General features: G+C 41.3%; 2 protein-coding genes across 4 annotated transcripts in view; one reads left to right on the top strand and one right to left on the bottom strand.

The window, feature by feature from the left end:
* The first annotated feature begins 8,057 nt into the window (after positions 1-8,057).
* mlrb (myosin regulatory light chain 2b cardiac muscle isoform) lies at positions 8,058-17,384 on the top strand. Its single transcript, NM_001201014.1, has 7 exons — positions 8,058-8,083; positions 10,183-10,269; positions 10,524-10,599; positions 12,022-12,126; positions 12,211-12,289; positions 13,730-13,778; positions 17,113-17,384. The coding sequence occupies exons 1-7, from the start codon at positions 8,081-8,083 to the stop codon at positions 17,215-17,217; spliced, it is 504 nt and encodes a 167-aa protein (NP_001187943.1). The 5' UTR covers positions 8,058-8,080; the 3' UTR covers positions 17,218-17,384.
* Positions 17,385-19,381: 1,997 nt separating this feature from the next.
* Positions 19,382-23,055, bottom strand: part of LOC108280769 (collagen alpha-1(XXVI) chain) — a 35,522-nt gene continuing 31,848 nt past the window's right edge. For all 3 annotated transcript variants that reach the window (XM_017496157.3, XM_017496154.3, XM_017496156.3), the window contains exons 11-14: positions 21,916-21,951; positions 21,764-21,817; positions 21,454-21,538; positions 19,382-21,031 (exon numbers count right to left, since the gene is read on the bottom strand). In XM_017496157.3, the coding sequence (XP_017351646.1) occupies positions 20,889-21,031; positions 21,454-21,538; positions 21,764-21,817; positions 21,916-21,951 (318 nt within the window). In that variant the 3' untranslated portion in view covers positions 19,382-20,888. The remainder of the gene's footprint in view (positions 21,032-21,453; positions 21,539-21,763; positions 21,818-21,915; positions 21,952-23,055) is intronic.

Here is a 23,055-nt window from a genome sequence, read left to right as displayed (position 1 = left end):
GGAAAGCAGCATGTATTTAGAAGACAGGATGCGTAATACTCATACTATACTCATCACTAAACCCCGCATTAAAAAAAAAAAAATTTCCTCATATTTTAAATATGACAAAGGCGACGTACTACTACCAAATTTCCAAGTTTGTTCTTCATGGCCAGAACAATCTTGGTGGCGTACTATATCCCACAATGCAACCTGATGCCATTTAATATATATATATATATATATATATATATATATATATATATATATATATATATATATATATATATATATATATATATATATATATATATATATATATATATATATATATATATATATATATATATATATATATGTGTGTGTGTGTGTGTGTGTGTGTGTATATATATATACTGATAAGCAGATAACCAAAAAAAAATATTAAAAAAAAAAAATGTAAAAATCACCTCACTTTAACTAATTTATTGCCTGAGTGAACAAGCTAATGCTCATTGACAACCATTAGCAATGGCTAATTAAGCTCGATAATGTGCTTTTCTTCTTTTCATAGCTGTGGTTATGTCAGTTAACAAATTATCGCATTCAATATTAATACTTCACCTCAAAGTCTCTTTCATAACTCCATGTCATGGTGAAATTGAAACAGAACAGAACATTGTCTCTTTATGCCAGTCAGCTGTTAGTCTGTTTACACTGTTGAGGCTGGTTAGCTCATTTCGCGTGACAAAGTAATTGAAAATACACAGAAATAAGGCAATATGAGGGAAATGTGGCAATATGAGGTCTTGGGAAAATAGAAAAAGTGAAAGTCCATACTTAAGTAAAAGTGGAATTCCTGGTCTAGATAAATTTCTGAGGTAAAATTTGAAATACAGCTTCAAATCCTTCACTCAAGTTAGGGTAGAAAAGTAAAAACTCACTGTACATTTACTCAAAGTACAAAAGTACAAGAAAGATAACACACACTGAGTTGAGTTCCTGAAGGTAAATTCATGCCTCTACTGATCTCTCAAATGTTAGCTAGCATGAAAATAGCTTTGACCAAACAAAAACTAGCCGAATGCACATTGCTAGCAGCCACAATACAAGCTTCCTTTATAATGAATAAAAAAGTGTACATAGTGTACATCAGATAGATTACACTGATAGGTATTGTGTCTCATTCGCTGTCAAATCAAGTGAAATTTTTAGATTTGTTAGGAATTTTGATCCCTTGACTCTACCTGATGCTAAAGACAAAGCCACCTTATGACTTTTCTAGAGAAGTGTAGTGATGTTTGAAGATGTGGCGAGGATTTAGGAAGTCCAGAGTATGATGTGAAAAAGAAAACTCAAGTATACCATAACATGTATAGCCACCATTAGCTTCTTCACCACACAACATGTTACACAAAACATGTCTTTCCAAATAGCTGTTAAGATTTGGCTTCTCTTTCTCCCAGAGGTTGGCTTATTCCCCCCCCCACCCCACCCCACCCCCTAACTCTCTTTCAACCCCTTAAGAAGCTCACATCTCCTGCCAGTGATTTGTTCTTCCAGCCCACTGATGCTCTGCGTATCCCCCACTTCCCAACGCTCCTGCCATTTCTGTCTCCCCGGTGGACGCCCCCATCCTCCATCCCAGACACCTCTCGCTTCCCTGCCTCCTCCTCCTCCTTGTCTTGTCTTATCTTGCTTGTTTTAATCCAACGTCGCCTCTCAGGAGGCCAGGCCTAATTTTAAATCGCTGCTGGTACATGGGATTAAAGTTTAATTATGAAGGATGCCGGCCCTCTCAGAACAATTGAGGAATTAAAGAATAGGGGCATGCAAAGTGGACTGGGATCTGCCTGCTTCAAAAAGTTCCTGTATGTCTATGTAAGAGAGATGAAGCGATGGTTTATGATAAACTGTGGTAAAGTTTAAGGCCTACATTATATTAGTGTTTGATGATGTGATGTGTAAAGGCGTTGAGTGTTGTTGATGGTTATGTATGCAGCTGAGGCGCCACTCAGTGGTAGCTGAATATTATTACACCTATTTTATACCCTGCTTGGTTACAGGAAGTTGGTGTATGGGTAATTACCTACATTTTATTTTACACGTTAAACTGAGATAGTCGGATTAAAAGTCAAAATTATATTTATTCATTTTCTGATGCTTTTATTCCAAGCTCAGAGCTAAGAAGGCTTTTACTCAAGATCTGGACAGACTAAAAAAGCTAAAGCTCTGCTGCATCACAGAGATAGAAGCAAGGGGTAAATCCTACTGGTTCCACTATCAGTGGGTAGTCAAATAGCATTGTGGGTAATGTAGGAAAGTGAAAATAGACCAGCATATCAATGAAAGATGTTTAAACTAAAAAGGTCATATGAAAATTTAATTGCAAGCTGCATATGGTGAAGTTTTCTGCATTGTTTATTTATTATAATGATTATTAAACCGTTATCTAAGTGTAAGTTTCCAGTGTCAGTGCTTCGTAGAAGTCAAAGGTAAAGCTATAACTTGGTGTATAGCTATAACTTGGTGTATGACTATAACTATAACTATAGCTATAACTTGGTGTATAAATATAGCTATAACTTGAGGTTTTCTGACCCAGGAAAGTATTCCGCACAGACAGCTTTGTGGTTTCATGGTAACATGACAAGCTGCATTTTATATTTATTTTTTTTAACTTCATGAGTGAAAATTAGTCTGGTGAAGGCACGACGTAAGCGATAACAGAAACTTGTCCGTGTTCCACGGCATTAAACACAACCGTAAAAAAAAGCACAATGTGTCAGTTTTTTACAAAACAAAACTTGTTAGCATTGGCAAATAGCTGTGATGTATTATAAAATAATCAACTTCAGGGTTGAAGTAACAGCAACTCCGCTTCTTGTCAGCCACATAACACTACCCTGTCGCTGATTGATTACTTTCCTGTAACAACAGACCCCTGAGTGTTTTATTCCCTCAGATAATGGATGAAAAATATAAACTACGCACTCTTTGTCGACGCTAATCTGCTACACCTGTGCACTATGATAAAAAAAAAAAAAATTCTGCATAGAGCCTGGTGCAGCTACAAGGGACTCTCTGATTATAAATCTGTGGGCCGTAAGCGACGGCTCTCTAGGATCGGGTGAATGGCGTGAAAATGACATAAGTGCTGTGGAATCTTGAATTAGTTACTGATCGGAAGGTCGGGGGTTGGCAATGCTGCCACTTTTCAGCCCTTGAGCACGGCCCTTAACCCTCTCTTCTCCAGGGGCGCCGTATCATGGCTGACCCTGCGCTCTGACCCCAACTTCCTGACATGCTGGGGTATGCGAAGGAAACAATTTCACTGTGCTGTAATGTATACGTGCTCAATAATGACTCATTATCATTTTATATATAGCTACATCAAGTAGCCATGTAACAGAATACGAATGCATTATTAAGAATAAGCGGATAGTGTTTTCTAAACATATACAAATATAGATATGAATAGGACATGCACTATTCCTTTTTATTATTATTTTTTTTAGAAAGCTTGTCAGAAAGGTTCACAAGGCTTCTGATTGAGGCTAGAGATGTGCATTGAGATTGGGGTCCCACAGGACACACACACAAAAAAAGAAACTCACGCAGTCGTAACTGAGGAGATATGAATCTTGCATGCATTTACAGCATTTACATTCATTCATTCATCCTTAGTAACGCCCTGGTCAGGGTTACTGTGGTATAAATGAGGCTACTAGTTTGTTTAAATACGAAATATTGTGGGCAGGTGCAAACGAAAATAAATATTGACGCAAGCAGGATTTAAAAAAACAACAACACATCTTTAGTTGAGACTAATTATGAACTCGAGTGATGTAGCTGAGGTTGAGGAACTGTCGGAGTCAGAATTCACAAACAGTGCGGGAAAAACAACAACAACGTGGTTTAGACCACACCTAGTTTGGGTTTAAATCCGAATACAGATACACAAACCAGACATCGTAGGTTAAACTGACTGTCGATCCCACGAGATGCGTTCAAGAAAATTCAAATCTACATCGAAGTATTTAGGTCTTGTTCGTAAATAGCAACAACCCTATAAAAGAGCATATCAGTAGGCGTTCGAGTCATCTGTACGCATCATAAACTAAAAAAGGTTCATGGAAGCTGGAGCCATGCGCTTGGAGATAGAGTAGAGCCTAATTACAGGGACGTCAACAAAAGTGTCTGGCAAAAATAGCCTAATAATAAACATGACTAAATACTAAACATGCCTGTTGCGCACGTGTTGCAACACACACACACACACACACACACACACACACACACACACAGTAAAAGTGTTCATCCTTCTGACACCAGATTGTTTTGCCCTGTGCTACCTTGATCAAGTCTCCGTAGAGGACATTCGCTCTGTCTCACACTCTGTCTTGTCCTTAACAGTGTGTTGGCAATGCCTGACACAGATCCAATTTTACACACACACACACACACACACACACACACACAATTCTATATACACTGATTAGACCATGAAGATTACATGATCTCTGAAAAGTAAAGATGTCTTGCAAAATTACACACACACACACACACACACACACACACACACACACACACACTCCAAAGCCTGACTGCTGCCAACCCTTTATAAGTCACCTCATAAATAATTCCAATAATGCCAAAGTCTATATTTATCCCCTGACCCCACTCTGGGCTTACTCCTCCACCTGTCCAGGTTGTGTTTTGCCACCGTTTCCCTGCCACGAGCCACAAATGGCGATCTGTCTGTCAGTTTTCATGCAGCAACTAAGAATAAATGTAGCACGGCTCATATTAATCATTCGTTTCTCTCCCAGTTTGGATGTAGACTCAGTGATGATATAATAACGACGGCGGTCTGGGGTCGTGGAACGAAATTCAGAGCAAAGTACCATGGGATCATTTTCTCCATCCATTTAACCCTCTTTAGCTAGCATCTGGAACTTCTGAGCCCTGGTCTATTTTAGTCCTCGACACATGGAAAGAGTTTAATCGACAGCTTAGGTGAGGCTGACTATAATTCGGTTCAGGAGTTTATGAGGAGGGGCAAATTCGTAAAAAAGCCTCTAAAGTTATGAATCTACAACAGTCTTTTGAGGAGTTGATCTTCTTTGCCGTGGTATGCTGCGGAGGTCTTATTGGGACCAACAAAATGAACAAGATGGTGAGGAAGGCCAGCTCTGTGGTAGGGATGGAACAGGACAGGCTGGAGGAAGAGACTGAGAAGAGGATGAGAGGGAAGCTGAAAGCTATCATGGACAAGCCTTCTCATCCTCTCTACGCTGAGCTGAGGAGGCTCAGGAGCACCTTCAACCACAGATTCATCCAGCCATGTGCCTCAAAACATCTGGGGGGCTCTTTCATACCATCAGCCATCAGACTCCACAATGCAACAATACCCAGTACCTCCGACTCCACACATTCAACAGTTAATTGACATTTCACACATCTTCACATGTCTATAAATACTAAAGATATTACACATCAACCTATACAAATAGAACTCTAGCATATGTACACACACACACACACACACACTGTTTTATTGTTTCTATTATTTCAAGTATAGGTATTTATGGAAATCATTTTCTTCCTTTGATGTTACTCGTCCTAATCGTGCTGGTGTGTTAATGTGAATTTCCCCTACGAGGGATCAATAAAGGTCCATCTTATCTTATCTTATCCTATCATCTTAATAAATATGGTATCATACAGTGTGTGTCAATACGGTGAATTATCCCATGCAGTAAAGATGAGAATAACTCTTGGCTCTTGCAAACACACATAGTCATGTCATGCACTGGCAACACCCCGTGACTCGTGATGCCGTATGTTTATTGAGTAGATGATTCATCTGAACTATGCTAACAGGCCTGACAATGAATAACAGCTCGTGAAGAACAGCATGACACCTGTATTCCTTGATACCTTAAAAAATGTATTTAAGGTGCATAATAGGTCCTTAAGGAGCACTGGTGTACATGTACATGTTTGGACAAAATGACAAAAAGCATCAGATTAATGCTGTTTTTGTTGTTAATGTTGTTTTATATTATATATATATATATATGTCTCAAGAAATCTTAAACTAAAGACTATGTATGTCCAAAAAAGCAGGTATAATATCCAAAGTTAACCAGTGAAAGATGAGCATCAAAAGTCTGACGTTAATGAGCCAGTCAATTTGATTGGGCTTTTAACATAGTAGGCTAGCCAGTGCGCTAACGGATTCATAGGTCAATTTTGCCGTCTGCCATGGTGAGATTTGTAGGTTCACTATTATTTGAACGCAGTATCACTTTAAAAATAATGACAGCATGTTGTGTTTTTGATACAGTTCGATTAAGACGAATAAGAGTCAGGACAACAGTGGGCAGTTCTTCTTTGGGTCTTACTCCGCAAAGGGAATGACCAAACTCTGTGAACGCAGGTTTTGTGGACAATGAACTATCCAACCAAATATTAACCCAGAGTTAATATCTAGAGTGGCCAAACAATGCTTATTCCTGAGTTTACATACAACTCAATACACTACACTTCCTCCCACTGTAGATAAGAAAATCCCAAACAAACAAGGACTTTGAACAACTTTTTTAAAAAAATCCTCTTTTTTCCCCCTCTCTGACAGTTTGGTGGTTTCTGTACACGGGTAAGGTTAGGCTTCTCTTAACAAGCTGGAATGGATGTTTGTGGTGCTTCACTGGAAGGCACAGTGCCATCTTGAGCTGTTATTGTACCACTTCCATGAGTAGCAGTGACAGTAGTGGTGAATGGAGCACGCACGGGAACACCTTCCAGAGGAACATTTGATCTTCTCAACTGATCAATGTGTGGTCTCCAGATAGTATCTGGTGCAATCATAACTGTTTATCAGAGTGGTCCTATTCTTTCTTTGACCTTTGCAGGTGTCCATTTGTGATCTCCTCTGTAACCTCTACCAAGCACACTCTTTCCAATTTCCAACTCTCTCGTTTTCCATCCTCCTGGTGATTGTTTGTCGTGTACGGTTCTCCTCGAATTGGGTTTCAGCAAATCCAGCCTGGAACGTAAGGGTCTCCCAAGAAACAACATGGCAGGTGTTCGATTTGTGGTGAGTTGACGAGTTGCATTTCGATATTCAAATAAGAAACGGTGAAGCTTCGGGTTTTGCGCGATCCTTTCGTCGGTCATGGTCCGCAGCGCATTCTTCAAGCGTTGCACAAATCTCACGGCTAAGCCATTTGTAGCTGGGTGGAAGGGCACTGGGGTCACGTGCTTGATTCCATTGTTGCTTAGGAAAATCTGGAACTCCTCAGATGTAAACTGGGGACCAGTGTCACTCACCAGCTGTTCTGTACACCAGTCCTTGCGAAAAGTTCTCTCAGAACGGTCACAGTGGTTGTGGAGGTCGTACTGAACACTTCTGGCCACTTTGAACACGCATCAACAACAACCAGAAATGTAGTGCCCATGAAAGGACCTGCAAAGTCAACATGGAACCGGCCAACCAAATACTAATCCCGAGTTAATCTCGAGAGTGGCCGAACAGTGTTTATTCCTGAGTTTACACACAACTCAATACACTACACAGCACACATAATTAGCATCTCTAGCTTACATTTTTTTTTGTTAATGCTTTTTAAAATGCTGACATCGATCTTTTATAGTCATTGAGCTCTTAAGCAAGAAAAACACATTTACATAGTAGCTAATACCTACTATTTTGCCATGATGGGTGCTTTGTGTTGAGACTGATGGGTTTTCCTGCTAAACTGTTGCTATTTACACCAGAACATGAATACTACAGAGAATAGAGGTTCATATCAACTGTCCTGACCCCACTCTATGAGGTCTTGCCATCTAACTGTAGTAGCACCTGTGATAATGGCAGAGCAGGACTCGATCATGTTCACATCTCCCTCTTTAAAGAAGCCAAAGAGTTGCACATGGTCCGCATACCTCGCAAGGGTTGTTAGTTACTGCATATTTCCAAGCTAGCCTCTATTGTCTAAATTTAGAGCAGGTATGCCTGGCCACTGCACATTTCGTATATAAAACAGTTGCGCTGGGATTCTATCATCTCCCCAGACTTTAACTGCGTACCTGCAGGATCTCAACCACCGTCACAATGGTAGGATATCATTCACGTCCTGGTTTTATTAACGATTTAATAGTGATAGATGAGCAGGAAAGTAATTAATGTTACTGATGCATGCAGAGGATTGTGGACAATAACTGTACCAAGGTCAATTGCATGTTGGATGATGAATTTCAGGATGTTAAGATCATTTCTGAGCATAAATCAATGCTGTGATTTTGTTTATGAATCATGTTTAAGACACAACATGGTGTCATGCTTGGAAAGCCATAAAAAGAAAGTCATGAAACGTCACTAAGCTTAAGGGTAAGGGTTATGGTTTGGGTTAGATGTTACATCCTTTCGTATGACTTCATTCAAATGAACTCCAAATGAGATTGTCCTGAATATTACGTACTTTGTGTGAGATCAGGTTTGTTTGACAGAATATGAAAACATGCTGAGATATGAAAAGTGAGAAATCTAAAAAAGTTTAGTCTTTAAAAAAATACAAATGTTTACGGTAAGGTTGGGGTGGGATTTCCGTTTATACGTTTTTAGACATATTAAACAGAATGAAATCCAACCACATTGCCTTATTTGTTTAAATCCCTGTCATTTTTATGATATCTGGGTAAATGGTAAATTCTCTCTTATTATGTTAAAGACTTGAGCTTCCTTTATCAATCTTCTAGTAAAGCTGTGTGTAAATGGGTTCACAGGCCAAACTGAAGTTAAAGTTCCTGCCAGATTTACTAAAGTAAACTCCTAAGTGCTAAATCTAGTAACACAGTAACGCAGCTTTGGCTACCATAGAGACGCACTTCTCATCCTGCTTTTATATGACGTCATTTCTTTTGTCCAAATCGTATAACTAGTATTGTTATGGGTTTGTTTTGACTTGCTTTGTTTGAAGTTTAATATGAAAAGGCATTTTTCAAAAACCTTTCACAACCTTTGTGAAGCAAATAAGCTATTTAACCCGTTCATGCGTAAATGACTTAAACGCATATCCAGTTTCTTTAGATTATTATTTTTTTTTTACCTAAAACTGCTTGATATTTGAATTTCGATTCTTTGAATATTTGAATTTTGATTCTATATACATTCCAATGTCTAACATTTTTTAGATTCAGCTCTAAAATATGTGATGCTATGTAAAGAAAAAAGTGTTAGAAAGCAGGGCGCACGGTGGCTTAGTGGTTAGCACGTTCACCCACCGTGACCCTGTGTGTGCGGAGCCTGCATGTTCTCCCCGTGCTGCGGGGGTTTCCTCCGGGTACTCTGGTTTCCTCCCCCAGTCCAAAGACATGCATGGTAGGCTGACTGGCGTGTCTAAAGTGTCCGTAGTGTATGAATGGGTGTGTGAGTGTGTATGTGAATGTGCCCTGCAATGGACTGGCAGGGTGTATCCCGCTCCCCATGCTCCCTGGGATAGGCTCCAGGTTCCCCGTGACCCTGAAAAGGATAAGTGGTAAAGAAGATGGATGGATGGATGGTGTTAGAAAGCATAATTTGTGTACATACAACATTTACACAGTTTAGCACTGTTCCATGGTGCAATAAAATGATAAATCCCCCATCCCCCTCCCAAAAAACACTAGTTTTTAGTTTAATCTGGCATATAAATATATATATATATATATATATATATATATATATATATATATATATATATATATATATATATATATATATATATATATGCTTAAATTTTTTATGTAGGAAGTTATATCTAATAATAATGTTCTAAAGTGATTTGAAGGTCCTTTACATATTATATTTTCCTAAAATATATTTAAAAAATAGACTTAAATTGACTGTCACTACACATGAAAGGGTTACACATGACAATGTAATCTGTATATACATTGTTAGTAAGTCTTGAATGCCAAATAACTTGGTAATTAACGGTCCGACGAATGATTTACGAATAAACTAGTTTGTATTTAGGTTAATAAATGAGGCCTGGTATTTCTAACCTGATGCGTTAAGGTTATAGCATAGAACATAATACAAGTGTAATATATATATATGTGAAGAATTAACATGTGTTATGATTTATTTACAAGGATGTGAATAAGAAAATTCGAATCATATGTTTCATTTGGGATTCTGTGATGCTTTTAATAATCTCTGCTGATGTTCTTCAGTCACCCAAAAAGGCCAAGAAGAAGGAGTCAGGCAGCTCCAATGTGTTCACCATGTTCGAGCAGTCTCAGATTCAGGAATTCAAAGAGGCAAGAGCCGTTTCCTCATTTATCCCAACACGCACTGTATGATATATGATATTTCAAAACAATACAAGTCATAACTCACAGGAGCTTTGAGCTTAACAGCCGATTCCTTGGCTGAGACCAGACATAGGCTATAATCACAGTAATTTACAGTGCACATGATGGATGGACTCTTAAGACATTAGTCGTAGCACATTTCTTTGATATATAGAGAGAGGATGATGTATCTTGAGTTAGCGTGTTGTAAATGCCTGCAGGCATTCACCATTATGGACCAGAACAGAGACGGATTCATTGACAAGAATGATCTCAGAGACACTTTCGCCGCTGTAGGTAAACACTGTCCGTTTCTCAAGTAACAATTCCAATGGGTGAATCCAGCATTGGGGTGCCATTTGTGTCCCACTGATATTACATTTACAAACGTTTATGGAAGTTCAAAGACATTTTAAATATTTGAAACATATGTGCTCGCTTTAGATAAATAATGTAAAACATTAATAAAACCTCTGAAGAATTTATGAAATGGCATTTGTGCCTGTCCCAAACCACTATAACTACACTCTAACCCGAAATATAATCGTTAAAATACTTCGAAAAATCATATTATTTTCATGTTAATGTGTGAATCCATTAAACAGGTTATGCTTGAACCGTCCTCTTCCATGACTTGAAGATTATAGGTTTGGAAAATTTTAGATTTTAGTCCCAAAACATTCACTCTTGTTACAATGTTAAAACGTTGAACCCTGTGAAATATTTGGAGGGGGTACGGTGGCTTAGGGGTTAGCACATTTGCCTTGGTTGGGGGTTCTATTCCCACCTCCACCCTGTGTGCACAGAACCCTGTGTTTCGGGGGTTTCCTCCGGGTACTCCGGTTTCCTCTCACAGTCATGCAAATACATGCGTCGTAGGCTGATCGGCATCTCTAAATTGTCCGTAGTGTGTGAATGTGTGTGCGATTGTGCCCTGTGGTGGGTTGGCACCCCATCCAGGGTGTCCCCCGGCAGGATAAGCGGTAGGATAAGTGGTACAGAATGGATGGATGGAAATATGTCACATGTTAAACAGGAAGTTGTATCATCTGTAACTCTGTTACCCAAATTATAGATTGAAAGCAAATTATTAATTTAAAAAAAAAAAAAAAACATAAAGTAAATCAATGCCATTAGCATGGATGATAGTTAATTACAGTTTGTCCATCCATCCATTCTCCGTACCGCTTTCCAGTCTGGAGTCGATTCCAGGGAACTCGGGAACAAGGTGGGGGACAACCTAGCAACCCATCACAGGGCAAATTCGCACACACATTCACACACTATGGACAGTTTGAAAATGCCCATCAGCCTACACTGTATGCCTTTGGACTGGGGGAGGAAACCGGAGTACCCCGAGGAAACCATCAAAGCATGAGGATAACATGCAAACTCCATGCACACATGGTGGAGGCGAGATTTGAACCCCCAACCCTGGAGGTGTGAGGCAAACGTCCTAACCACTAACATGGGTTACCACATTTAAAATGATTAAATGCATTCGATTCATTGTTGTAAAATGCTTAAATAAAGTTACAGGGACTAAATGGCACCCCAGTAATGACATGGAACAGCCCAATACTCAAGTTGCCTCATAAGATGTTGAGCTAAGATTCTCGATCATAAGAAACACAACATACATGAAATGAGCATTCTGTATGACTGTATGTTTCTGTGCACAATATTTTTCCACGTGTGTGGGTGTGTGTGTGTTTCCAGGTCGTCTGAATGTAGGGAGTGATGAGCTTGATGAGATGCTAAAGGAAGCCTCAGGTCCCATCAACTTCACAGTGTTCCTCTGCATGTTTGGCGAGAAGCTCAAAGGTACACTCCAGCTTCAGTTACATCAATGACACGATGATAAACCTCATCCGAGATGATCTAGTCTAACTAACAAGGACTTCTCAGGTACTGACCCGGAGGAGAACATTCTGAACGCTTTCAAGATCTTCGACCCAGAGGGAACCGGTGTCCTGAAGGGAGATGAGTGAGTGATTAGCTCCTAAGGCTGTGTATAACACCTGTGTGTTGCAAATTGTATTGTTTGTTCTTGTACACTTGGTATTTTCATGGTCAAAGCGCTGTCCCAAAAGTCTCCATGCGTAGATGAAATGAACACCTTTACTCGAGTACAAGTAAAATTACTTTTAAAAATATTGACTCAAGTATGAGTAATAGTAATCGTGTTAATAACGACTCGAGGAAGAGTAATAAAGTATCCAATGAGACGACGACGAAAGTAGGAAGTACTTCAGATTGGATTAAAATGAAGGGAAAATCCTGAATCTCAGACCACATGGAGAACTGTAAGTCACACCTTTCCTTGTCTGTTCTGTTTATATCATATAAAAACCTGGGTTCAGGATAAAGCAGCATATCCCAGTCCTGTCATGGGTACAATAACACACGCAGAACCTTTCAGTCATTTTCAACACAAAATCTCTCTCTCTCTCTCTCTCACACACACACACCCCCCATAAAACAAACATTTTCCCAACAGTCGACTGTCTTTATTTTCTCAACATGTTAACAACACAAACTTGTCAGCATCTGCATTTAAACAAGACAACAGAGAACAAAAGAACAGACTATGGAACAGAACACAAGAGAAAGTGTGTGTAGAGTGTGTGTGTGTGTGTGTGTCCTACCTCCGACGCTTGTGTCGTCCCCCTCTTGGGCCATTATCTTCCAGGACTGAGTCGCTAAAAATGTGTCTGGTTGTTACGGATGCATTCAGACCACTGCAGAGTTTTGCAAGACTCATGACCTTAGTAAATATAATATGAACTAATTATTACACCTACTTATCTCCGTTAACATTTACCCGTAAGGGAGGAACACCACCGAATGTAGCGAAGAGGATAAGTATGGGCAGTTAAACCTACACTTAAAAGTACATCTTTTTTTCACAAAATTACTCAAGTAAACATAACAAAGTAAATGTAATGCATTACTACCCTGCGTCACTCTGTTTCATTGAGATTAATATTTATGTCACGAATCTACTCAAAGCAGCCCATAATAAAGAATAGTGAAGTAAGAGGCAAAATCAAAATCGTTTGTCCAAAGACATGTTGGAAACTCAGCAAACATGTGGGAAATGGTTCTCTAGTCTGATGAGATGAACATCGAACACCCAAAACTACTCACCAGCCTGAAAACACCATCTACACAGTGAAGCCCAGTGGTGGTAGCATCATCTTGAGCATCACCCTTGGCCCCGTGGTTGCTTCTCTGACTAAATAGTGGATGGAATTGTACTCTGTGGATTTGTTCAGAGTTTGAGATGTTTGACATACTGTATAGTCTCAAGTCCAGGTTGTAACACTACGAAATGTGGAAGGAGGATGAATATTTATGCAAGGTGCTGTACAATAACGGTGACTAATTCATGTTCTGTTGATGTTTTTTTTCTCTTGTTCAACAGGATCAAGTATTACTTGATGTCTCAAGCAGACAAATTTACGGAAGCTGAGGTGAGCAACGTTAGTGTACATTTCTTAGGGTGCTTTTTTTTTTGTCAGGGAAGAAAAACACTAGCCGGAGCTGTGCTGAAATGGGGAAAAAAAAAGCTGCTCAGAAGAGGCACACACTGTAACCATAACAACACTCTTGACAGACCTAGCTAGTATTGGCTAGTTAGTATCAGTAATAAAGCTTGGTAATTAAGTAATTTAAAAAAAAAGACACACACACACACACACACACACACACACACACACACACACACACACACACACACACACACACAAGCACAAATAGAAGCACAACATCTGCCTTCAAACTAGTATTATCTGTGCATTTCCTCTCTCTCTCTCTCTCTCTCTCTCTCTCTCTCTCGCTCACACACACACACACACACACACACACACACACACACACACACACACACACACACTCATGCACACAAGAGTCACGCATTTTGCGTAGCAGCTTTCATGCACCATATATCAAAGCCTTGAAAAGAAATGCCTATGTAACACACACACACACACACACACACACACACACACACACACACACACATAAAAACAAACAAGCCCTCTGTTCCCATGGCAGCAGTGTGCAGTAATCTGATGGCTGGCTTCCCATGGCACCCTGTTCTGACTCACTGATGGCTCCTGTGATTACAATAATCCATCTTCCTGTCAAATACCCCCCAAAACCCCACATACGATAATGTGGGGGAGGGGGAAAAATGAACGAAGAAAAATTGCATAGGCATACTTTGGCTCCCATGTGTCCAGCAGATGAGCGGCCATGCTGCGTTGGCAGGGTAATGTACGCTCGGGAAGTGGGGGGTAGGGGTTGGGGTCCGGAGGGGCTTGTGGGCAGCGCTCTTGATCAACCATGTGGTTACACACAGGAGACATGTGCTCAAGCTCATGATCAAACACTGTGCCACTCGTTCCCCATGGGCAGATCCCGCTGGGTTTATATTGACATCAACATCGGTTTCAGCTGACGGGAGCAGGAAAAACACACATAGCCACATGCAGGCACACTAAAGGAGGCAGTAAAGGACAGAGAGTGAGTGGAGGGGGAGACAGCCAGGGAGACACAGTGACCGAGTGAGACAGGAATATACAGCGACTGAGTGAGACAGGGATACACACTGACCGAGTGAGACAGGGATACACACTGACCGAGTGAGACAGGGATACACAGTGACCGAGTGAGACAGGGATACACAGTGACCGAGTGAGACAGGGATACACAGTGACCGAGTGAGACAGGGATACACACTGACCGAGTGAGACAGGGATACACAGTGACCGAGTGAGACAGGGATACACAGTGACCGAGTGAGACAGGGATACACACCGACCGAGTGACACAGGGATACACACCACCCGAGTGACACAGGGATACAGAGTGACCGAGTGAGACAGGAATGTACAGTGACCGAGTGAGACAGGGATACGCAGTGACCAAGTGAGACAGGGATACGCAGTGACCAAGTGAGACAGGGATACGCAGTGACCAAGTGAGACAGGGATACGCAGTGACCAAGTGAGACAGGGATACAGAGTGACCAAGTGAGATAGGGATATGCAGTGACCGCGTGAGAAAGGGCGACACAGTGACCGAGCGAGACAGGGATACACAGTGACCGAGCGAGGCAGGGATACACACTGACTGAGCGAGACAGGGAGACACAGTGACCGAGTGAGACAGGAAGACACAGTGACTGAGTGAGACAAGGATACACACTGACCGAGTGAGAAAGGGAGACACAGTGACCGAGCGAGACAGGGATACACACTGACCGAGCGAGACAGGGATGCACACTGACCGAGCGAGACAGGGATACACACTGACCGAGTGAGACAGGGATACACACTGACCGAGTGAGACAAGGATACACACTGACCGAGCGAGACAGGGATACACACTGACCGAGCGAGACAGGGCTACACAGTGACCGAGTGAGACAGGGATACACACTGACTGAGTGAGACAGGGATACACAGTGACCGAGTGAGACAGGGATACACAGTGACCGAGTGAGACAGGGATACACAGTGACCAAGTGAGACAGGGATACACAGTGACCAAGTGAGACAGGGATACACACTGACCAAGTGAGACAGGGATACACACTGACCGAGTGAGACAGGGATACAGAGTGACCGAGTGAGACAGGGATACACCCTAACTGAGTGAGACAGGGATACACACCGACCGAGTGAGACAGGGATACACACCAACCAAGTGACACAGGGATACAGAGTGACCGAGTGAGACAGGAATGTACAGTGACCGAGTGAGACAGGGATACGCAGTGACCAAGTGAGACAGGGATACGCAGTGACCAAGTGAGACAGGGATACGCAGTGACCAAGTGAGACAGGGATACGCAGTGACCAAGTGAGACAGGGATACACAGTGACCGAGTGAGACAGGGATACACACTGACCGAGTGAGACAGGGATACATACTGACTGAGTGAGACAGGGATACACACCGACCGAGTGAGATAGGGATATGCAGTGACCGCGTGAGAAAGGGCGACACAGTGACCGAGCGAGACAGGGATACACAGTGACCGAGCGAGGCAGGGATACACACTGACTGAGCGAGACAGGGAGACACAGTGACCGAGTGAGACAGGAAGACACAGTGACTGAGTGAGACAAGGATACACACTGACCGAGTGAGAAAGGGAGACACAGTGATCGAGCGAGACAGGGATACACACTGACCGAGCGAGACAGGGATGCACACTGACCGAGCGAGACAGGGATACACAGTGACCGAGTGAGACAGGGATACACACTGACCGAGTGAGACAGGGATACACACTGACCGAGTGAGACAGGGATACACACTGACCGAGTGAGACAGGGATACACACTGACCGAGCGAGACAGGGATACACACTGACCAAGCGAGACAGGGATACACACTGACCGAGTGAGACAGGGAGACACAGTGACTGAGTGAGACAGGGATCAGAGTTGAAACAAAGAAATAAAGCAAATAGATTTTGCGTTATTGTAGCACAAGCAGAGTTGTGATCTTGTTGTGGCACTGGATACATTTCCCCTAGCATGTGCATCACTATTGTCACGTAACCGACCTTTAATTATGGATGCTTGGGTACTCATTCTCATTTGTTCTTCTGATCTTCCACTGCCACTGTTGTAGTTAAATATGGAAGAACAAGGGTATTGAGAACAGTCATGGACACTGATTAGGCTAGCAACTTAAGAACTGTAACCAAGAGATAAGATATCCACCACTTCCTTTATTGTGCTGCTGAAACATTTCAGACATCATTATTTGCTTCATTCACTCCTCTCGCAGATGGCTCAGATGCTGCAGATGTTCCCTCTGGACGTTTCTGGTAATCTCGACTACAAGAATCTCTGCTATGTGATCACACATGGAGAGGAGAAGGAGCAGGAGTGAGGAGACCGGGGGACTAAACTTTTATTTGTAATCACATTCATCAATGTCGTTGTCATTACTCATTGTCAGTACCTGTGTGGCTGAATATGAGCCTTGAGCTTTGAAGACCAGAACAATGTGTGGTGTAACTCTGTTGTAACTAATGGATAAAGACTTTTTGGAATGTATACAGCCTCCATTTTGTGGAACAATTAATTCTGACATTCATTAAGTTTGTTTATAATTTTTTTTTTTAAAGGGGTCCACTTAGTATTGGGGCAATTAGGCTGAGGTTAAACTGCTAGCTTCCATTCATTTCTAGTCTAGGGAGAAATATTCCTTTAAAACATATACTTATGTACTTTAAAGAGGATTATAAAAGACAACATATAAAAGAGAAAATGAATTTCAGACAAAATGTAACATTACAAGGTGGCACAGCTGGCAGCGTTGCTGTCTCTCAGCACCAGGGGAACTGGTTTAATCTTGAGCTTGGGTTACTGTCTGTGCAGAATTTCCTAATTTCTCACCATGTCCCAACGGTTCTCCAGTTTCCTCCAGCAAACATGACAGTAGGTGGATTGTGTGCATGGTACAACAAGCAAAGAAATACACCACTGATCTCTTACCACTTTGGACCAAAAAATACTTGTTGGGCAGAGGGGTCATAAGACAGTGTCAAATATCATGGAAGGAAATAAACGTGCCACCATAAGGCAGATGACATGTGAAGCCAACATTTACCTCATTTGGCTGATACAATTATACAAAGAAATTTACAACTGAGACAGGATACACCTGGAAAGTTGAAGGTTAAGGGTCTTGCTCAAGGACCCTTAATTGTGGCAGCTTGGTGGTGCTGGGAATTCATGAACTCATGACCTTCCAGTCAGTAACCCAATGCCTTATCCCCTGACAGAATGCCATCTCAGAATGCACCACTTATCTGACTTTGTCTCAAAGAGGCTACAACAGCTGAAGACCATATCATATGCCAGGAAGGAAGCTGGACAGTTGTGGACCAGGGAAACGTTGCTTTGTTTCAATCCCTGGTTCCTTTTGCATTATGATGGTAAGATCAGAATTTGTCCCAAACAAGATGAGTCCCAGCATTGAGCCTTCTATTTGATGGTGTGGGGGATGTTGTCCTTTGAACGCATGAAGGCTTCTGATAACCACTGAAGATGGCATGGATGGCATGGCGCATCTGAACATCATTGTTGATGAGGTTCATGCCTTTATGGTTACAGTTTATCCCAACTCAGTTGGACACGTTCAGAATGTACCATGTGTCAGAGCATGTATCATCTCAGAATGGCTTGAAGAAAGTTTTCTTTGCTTCAGTGGCTTCTGGCATCTTTGGGATTATGTTAAACAGGGGTGTTCACAGCAAGACTGAACAGATGTACAATTGACGGTGCACTCCACATGATCCAACATATCTGCACAACAAATCTGGAATATTGAGAAAAATCCTTTCCCAGCAGAATTCTTGCCATTCGTGCCATAATGGATGGACAGTAGGGGCTGGGAATATGAAGACATTTTGTATAGGCCTATTTGATCAAATTGTGTTGGTCAAAAATGTAGGTTCTTGTCCCAGGCTCAGGCACCTGATCCACACTTCTAGTTAGATATCTATCCATCCATTTTCTGTACTACTAATCCAAACAGGGCCACAGGAAACCTGGAACCTATCTCAGGGGACTTTAGGTACAAGGTGGGGGACACCCTGGACGGGGTGCCAACTCATCGCTGGCAACTCATCACACACTACGGACAATTTAGAGATGCCAATCAGCCTACTGGACTGGAGGAGGAAACCAGAGTACCCACAGAAAACCCTCGAAGCATGTAGAAAACATGCAAACTCCGTGCACAACGGTGGACGCGGGAATTTAACCCCCAACCCTGGCACAGCTGTGTAAATGCTCCCACTCTCATTTGGAGATCATGAGCTTGAATCCCAACAATTTCACAGTCGAGAGCATAACTTATTCAGCTACCATATAACTATATATTGCATCTCGGAAGAAGGATATGTTTGCTTTTACCTCCCAGATTGGTAGGTGTTATGCGGTTAGGGACTGTAAGGAATTTGTGTAAAAAAAAAATTATATGCAATATATATCAACAAGATAACAACCTAAACTCAAATAATAATAATAAAAAATGTACTTATGAATACATCTTCAATCTTTTATTAAATGGCATTACAATTTTTGTGTGCACCAATTTACAATGGAACCCCAACAAACAACCTTCAGTTCAGTTTTTACTTGCTGTGTCATTGCCATATCAACCTGACATCAGAGTGCAAAAATAGTAAATATTGGCTGAATACAAGGCAGAATATATCATAATAACAGCCATGACACCAAGTCTCCAGTACAGTACAAAGTCAAAATAAGTCATGTCATACTTTATTGTTAAATATTATTAACACTGCTGTTAATTATTGTACGAGATCAATCTGGTTAATTATTATAATTTTTTTTTTTATTATACTGAACCAGCAGTGTACCACCGCTACTCAGCTGCTGATGTAAGAAAGAGGTCAACTTATGGTAAAATCCTACAGGCTACAGTCAAAGTAAACCAATAATTCAAATACACAACATCTAAGCTAAAATGACCATAAGTCATAAAATAAATGATTGGAAATGGGGTCCTAATGCTCGGAAGTCAATATACACTGTAATCTTTCTCAATGCTAATGGAGCGTAAATGAGTGAGACAAATGTTATCTGGGAAAGCGGCTTTTGAAAACAATTGGCTTATAAATAGGGCGATCCCATTACAGCAGAGCACCGAGTCACAGAGACATGTTTCGTTATCTTAGAGTAAGTACCCTATTAATTTCCCTTCTACAGAGCCAGCTGTACTCTCAGTAAAACATACTCGCTAGAAAAGAAGGTGTGCGATGGCAGAGAAGGAAAGCTGCAGTCCAACTGATATGTTTGTTACACTCACTCACACAGTAGGGTGAGACCAATAATACTGTAGAAAACAGATAAGAAGCACAGAGAAAGCCAAGACCACGGGGAATCAAAGCCACGGTTGCAATTTAGCTGACAGTAAACATCCTACCAAATCCAAACAAGCTGTTTTCAGAACTGCAGAACCAAAACAATAGGTGGCTGGGGTTGTTTTTTTTTTTTTGTTTTGTTTTGTTTTGTTTTTTCAAGCCTGATCCAGATGTTTCTCATTTAACAATGTTTTATTTGGAGCTGCCTAGCAGGCAGGAGCCTCATCTGTTCCTTCCCCGACTCACTACAGCCTTAACGAGCTCACGAACTGAGAACAAGCCCGAAGGACGCCGACGAGACATCACCAGGTGTAGTGAGGGCCTGTCTACAAGTGTGTGTTTACCGGGTATGAGTAAGAACGAGCGGCGTGCAGAGACAGCGAGATGACAGGTTGCAGCGTAGTCCATAAACTAGACACATCAGAACTTACAAAGTATACACACGTACACACATAAAAAAACACTCTCATGTCTTATTAAAAGAGAAAAAATAAAAATAAAAATAGGATTCATACGTTTCCTTGTGAAAACTGTACAGCAAAAACAATTTCCTTATGAATGATGATGAAGAGTTCTTAATAGTGCTGTTTGCTCAGGCTTCCACTAGATTAATTACGTATTAACAGCAATGAATGACAGATCCACAAAATCACTAGTGTATGTGTCAAACACTCCGCCTCTTTTGCTGGATGGAGTGGAGAGAAGAAGAGCGAAGCTGCACTGATTCTGCCCGTTTGATCTTCACTGCTGGTAGACCGAGAACATCTGACAGGCCGTCTAGTCCAGAGCCGGCTTCTGCTGGGTTCTCTAAAGGCAGACAAACACACACACGCACACACACACACACACACACTTAAACAGCAGTGTCCAACTCTGGACCTGGAAGTGTGAACTCCAGCATTTCTCTTCTTCTTTAACGTTATTAAATACAACTATTCAAAGTGGTTTGTTTAATTTACACTGTACTTAAGCTGTATTCGAAAAAGAATGTGCTCTGAGTTTATACTAGATGATACACACTTCCTGTGACGGAAAGTCGAAAAGAGTGTATAATAGAACAGAAGGCAGCTTTCACTAATCATTCTCGCACGAGGCAACACTGAGTCCATTGAAAAGAAAAAAAAAAACAACCCTCGTTCTATAAGAATCTCAGACCCATTAAGAGACCAAACTGATGGACACTTGATAAATGTCTAGAGGACCATGAATAAGTAAAACCTTCCCATTACCGTGGATGCCAATCATGTGCTCCAGAATGAGCACTCGCTCAGCCAGGATCTTCAGAGCTTCTCTCAGCTGCTGAACTCCTTCACCCTGCAATCACATCAGCACAGGTTGTCTCAAATTCAATCGAACGTGGCACACTTTGAGGCATTGAAAATCTGTCTTTAATACTTTGAATGAATGAAACCTCGAGATAACAGGATTGGAGGAAAGCTAGCATGGAGCAGCTATGCTAACAATGCTAACCGCCAATCATTCATTTCTACCATCGTTTTAGATTCAGATCAGTGGGATATCAGTGTTAAAGCATCTCACGTCAGGTAGGTACTCTCCTGGCTCGCCTTTCTGCCCCTTGGCTCCCATTAGGCCCTGTAAGGGGACAATCGAATAAAAGTCATGGCTCAAAGATCAGATTCTTAGAAGCCTAAAGCATGTGATTAAGATTTTTGGGTGTAAGAGACACTTACAGCCATGCCTTGCTCCCCGATAAATCCTGGAGGTCCCTGGATAAACAAATACTTACAAATTACTGCAAGTTAATGCACATGATATACAGTTTAGAACTATAAGGATCATGTATCTAACGGTGAATAAATATAAGTTTTCTATGGCGTGTTTAATTAGCATTTTTGGAAGGAGTCTCCAGTGTCGGCACCCGATAATATCAGTCCGTGCTCTCCGATTTCGCAGAATTTATTTTTTTTGTGATCATTGCAGTCAAAAGTACTTCGTTTTGCCGCGGCTGTTTTTCAGAATTTGCGATGCAACTTGCAGAGTTTTTTGTGCCTTTGTTTGGCGGAAAAATTCTTGAATTAGTGGAATCGCAATTACACGGAATTGTTTTGCACGGCCTTTCTTAGCGATGTTCGTTGGTAAGCGAAATGAGACCTTTTAGCTGTAGTCATGTTCGACGCACGTGAATCGAAGATTGATTTGGCTGAATGCACGTTGTGATGATGTCAGTTAACTTAACTGATGGATCGTTGGTTAATAGCTGCCGCGATAGCAAGGGCTAGCTTGTTACGTGGACGTTCCACAGCATTAAATGTAACATTAAGCAGATAAAACATATGCGTCTTTCTTCAACAAATAAAACAAAACTTTAGCTTTGGCGAATTGACAACATAATATAAATAAAACCCTTTGGGATGTGCTGTAGGAAAATAAGACTCTGAATTTTTGGCGTTGATGTGATTCGATGAATCTTGACAGTCCTGAATGCACATTCTCTCACTCCCTCTCTCGCCTCCTCTATAGATCACACGCTGACGGAGGCGTCCCGCTTCATTTTCAGTTCTCTCTTCAAGCAGTCCGGTCCAGAGATTTACACTCGTATGCTAGTTTTACCCGTAGCCTCCTCCATCTCCACATGCATTACAGGGAGTGTGTGTAAATAAAGCGCTGTTTGATCCCCGCAAAACATAAGAATTATGAGCTAGACATATAGCTTGAATATAAATATAAGAATTATGAGCTGGAAAGAGCTGCTGGAAGGATATCAGATCAGATCTTTATTCACACAGAGCTACAGAGTGTTGTTTTTAGACAACCGCATCATTAATCCAGGATAAACTGTACGCTTTAAACACGTCTCCTCAGACTTGTTT

The sequence above is a fragment of the Ictalurus punctatus genome, chromosome 20, assembly GCF_001660625.3.
Source record: "Ictalurus punctatus breed USDA103 chromosome 20, Coco_2.0, whole genome shotgun sequence".
Taxonomy (NCBI): Eukaryota; Metazoa; Chordata; class Actinopteri; order Siluriformes; family Ictaluridae; genus Ictalurus; species Ictalurus punctatus.
The sequence above is the reverse complement of the archived record's forward strand: the minus strand, read 5'-3'. Positions and strand labels throughout refer to the sequence as shown.

What these genes read in the sequence shown, in the direction of transcription:
- mlrb (NM_001201014.1), top strand. An exon ending in GTTTGGCGAGAAGCTCAAAG is followed by an intron (nt 12,127 to 12,210) that starts GTACACTCCAGC and finishes AGGACTTCTCAG; the next exon opens with GTACTGACCCGGAGGAGAAC. An exon ending in GGTGTCCTGAAGGGAGATGA is followed by an intron (nt 12,290 to 13,729) that starts GTGAGTGATTAG and finishes CTTGTTCAACAG; the next exon opens with GATCAAGTATTACTTGATGT.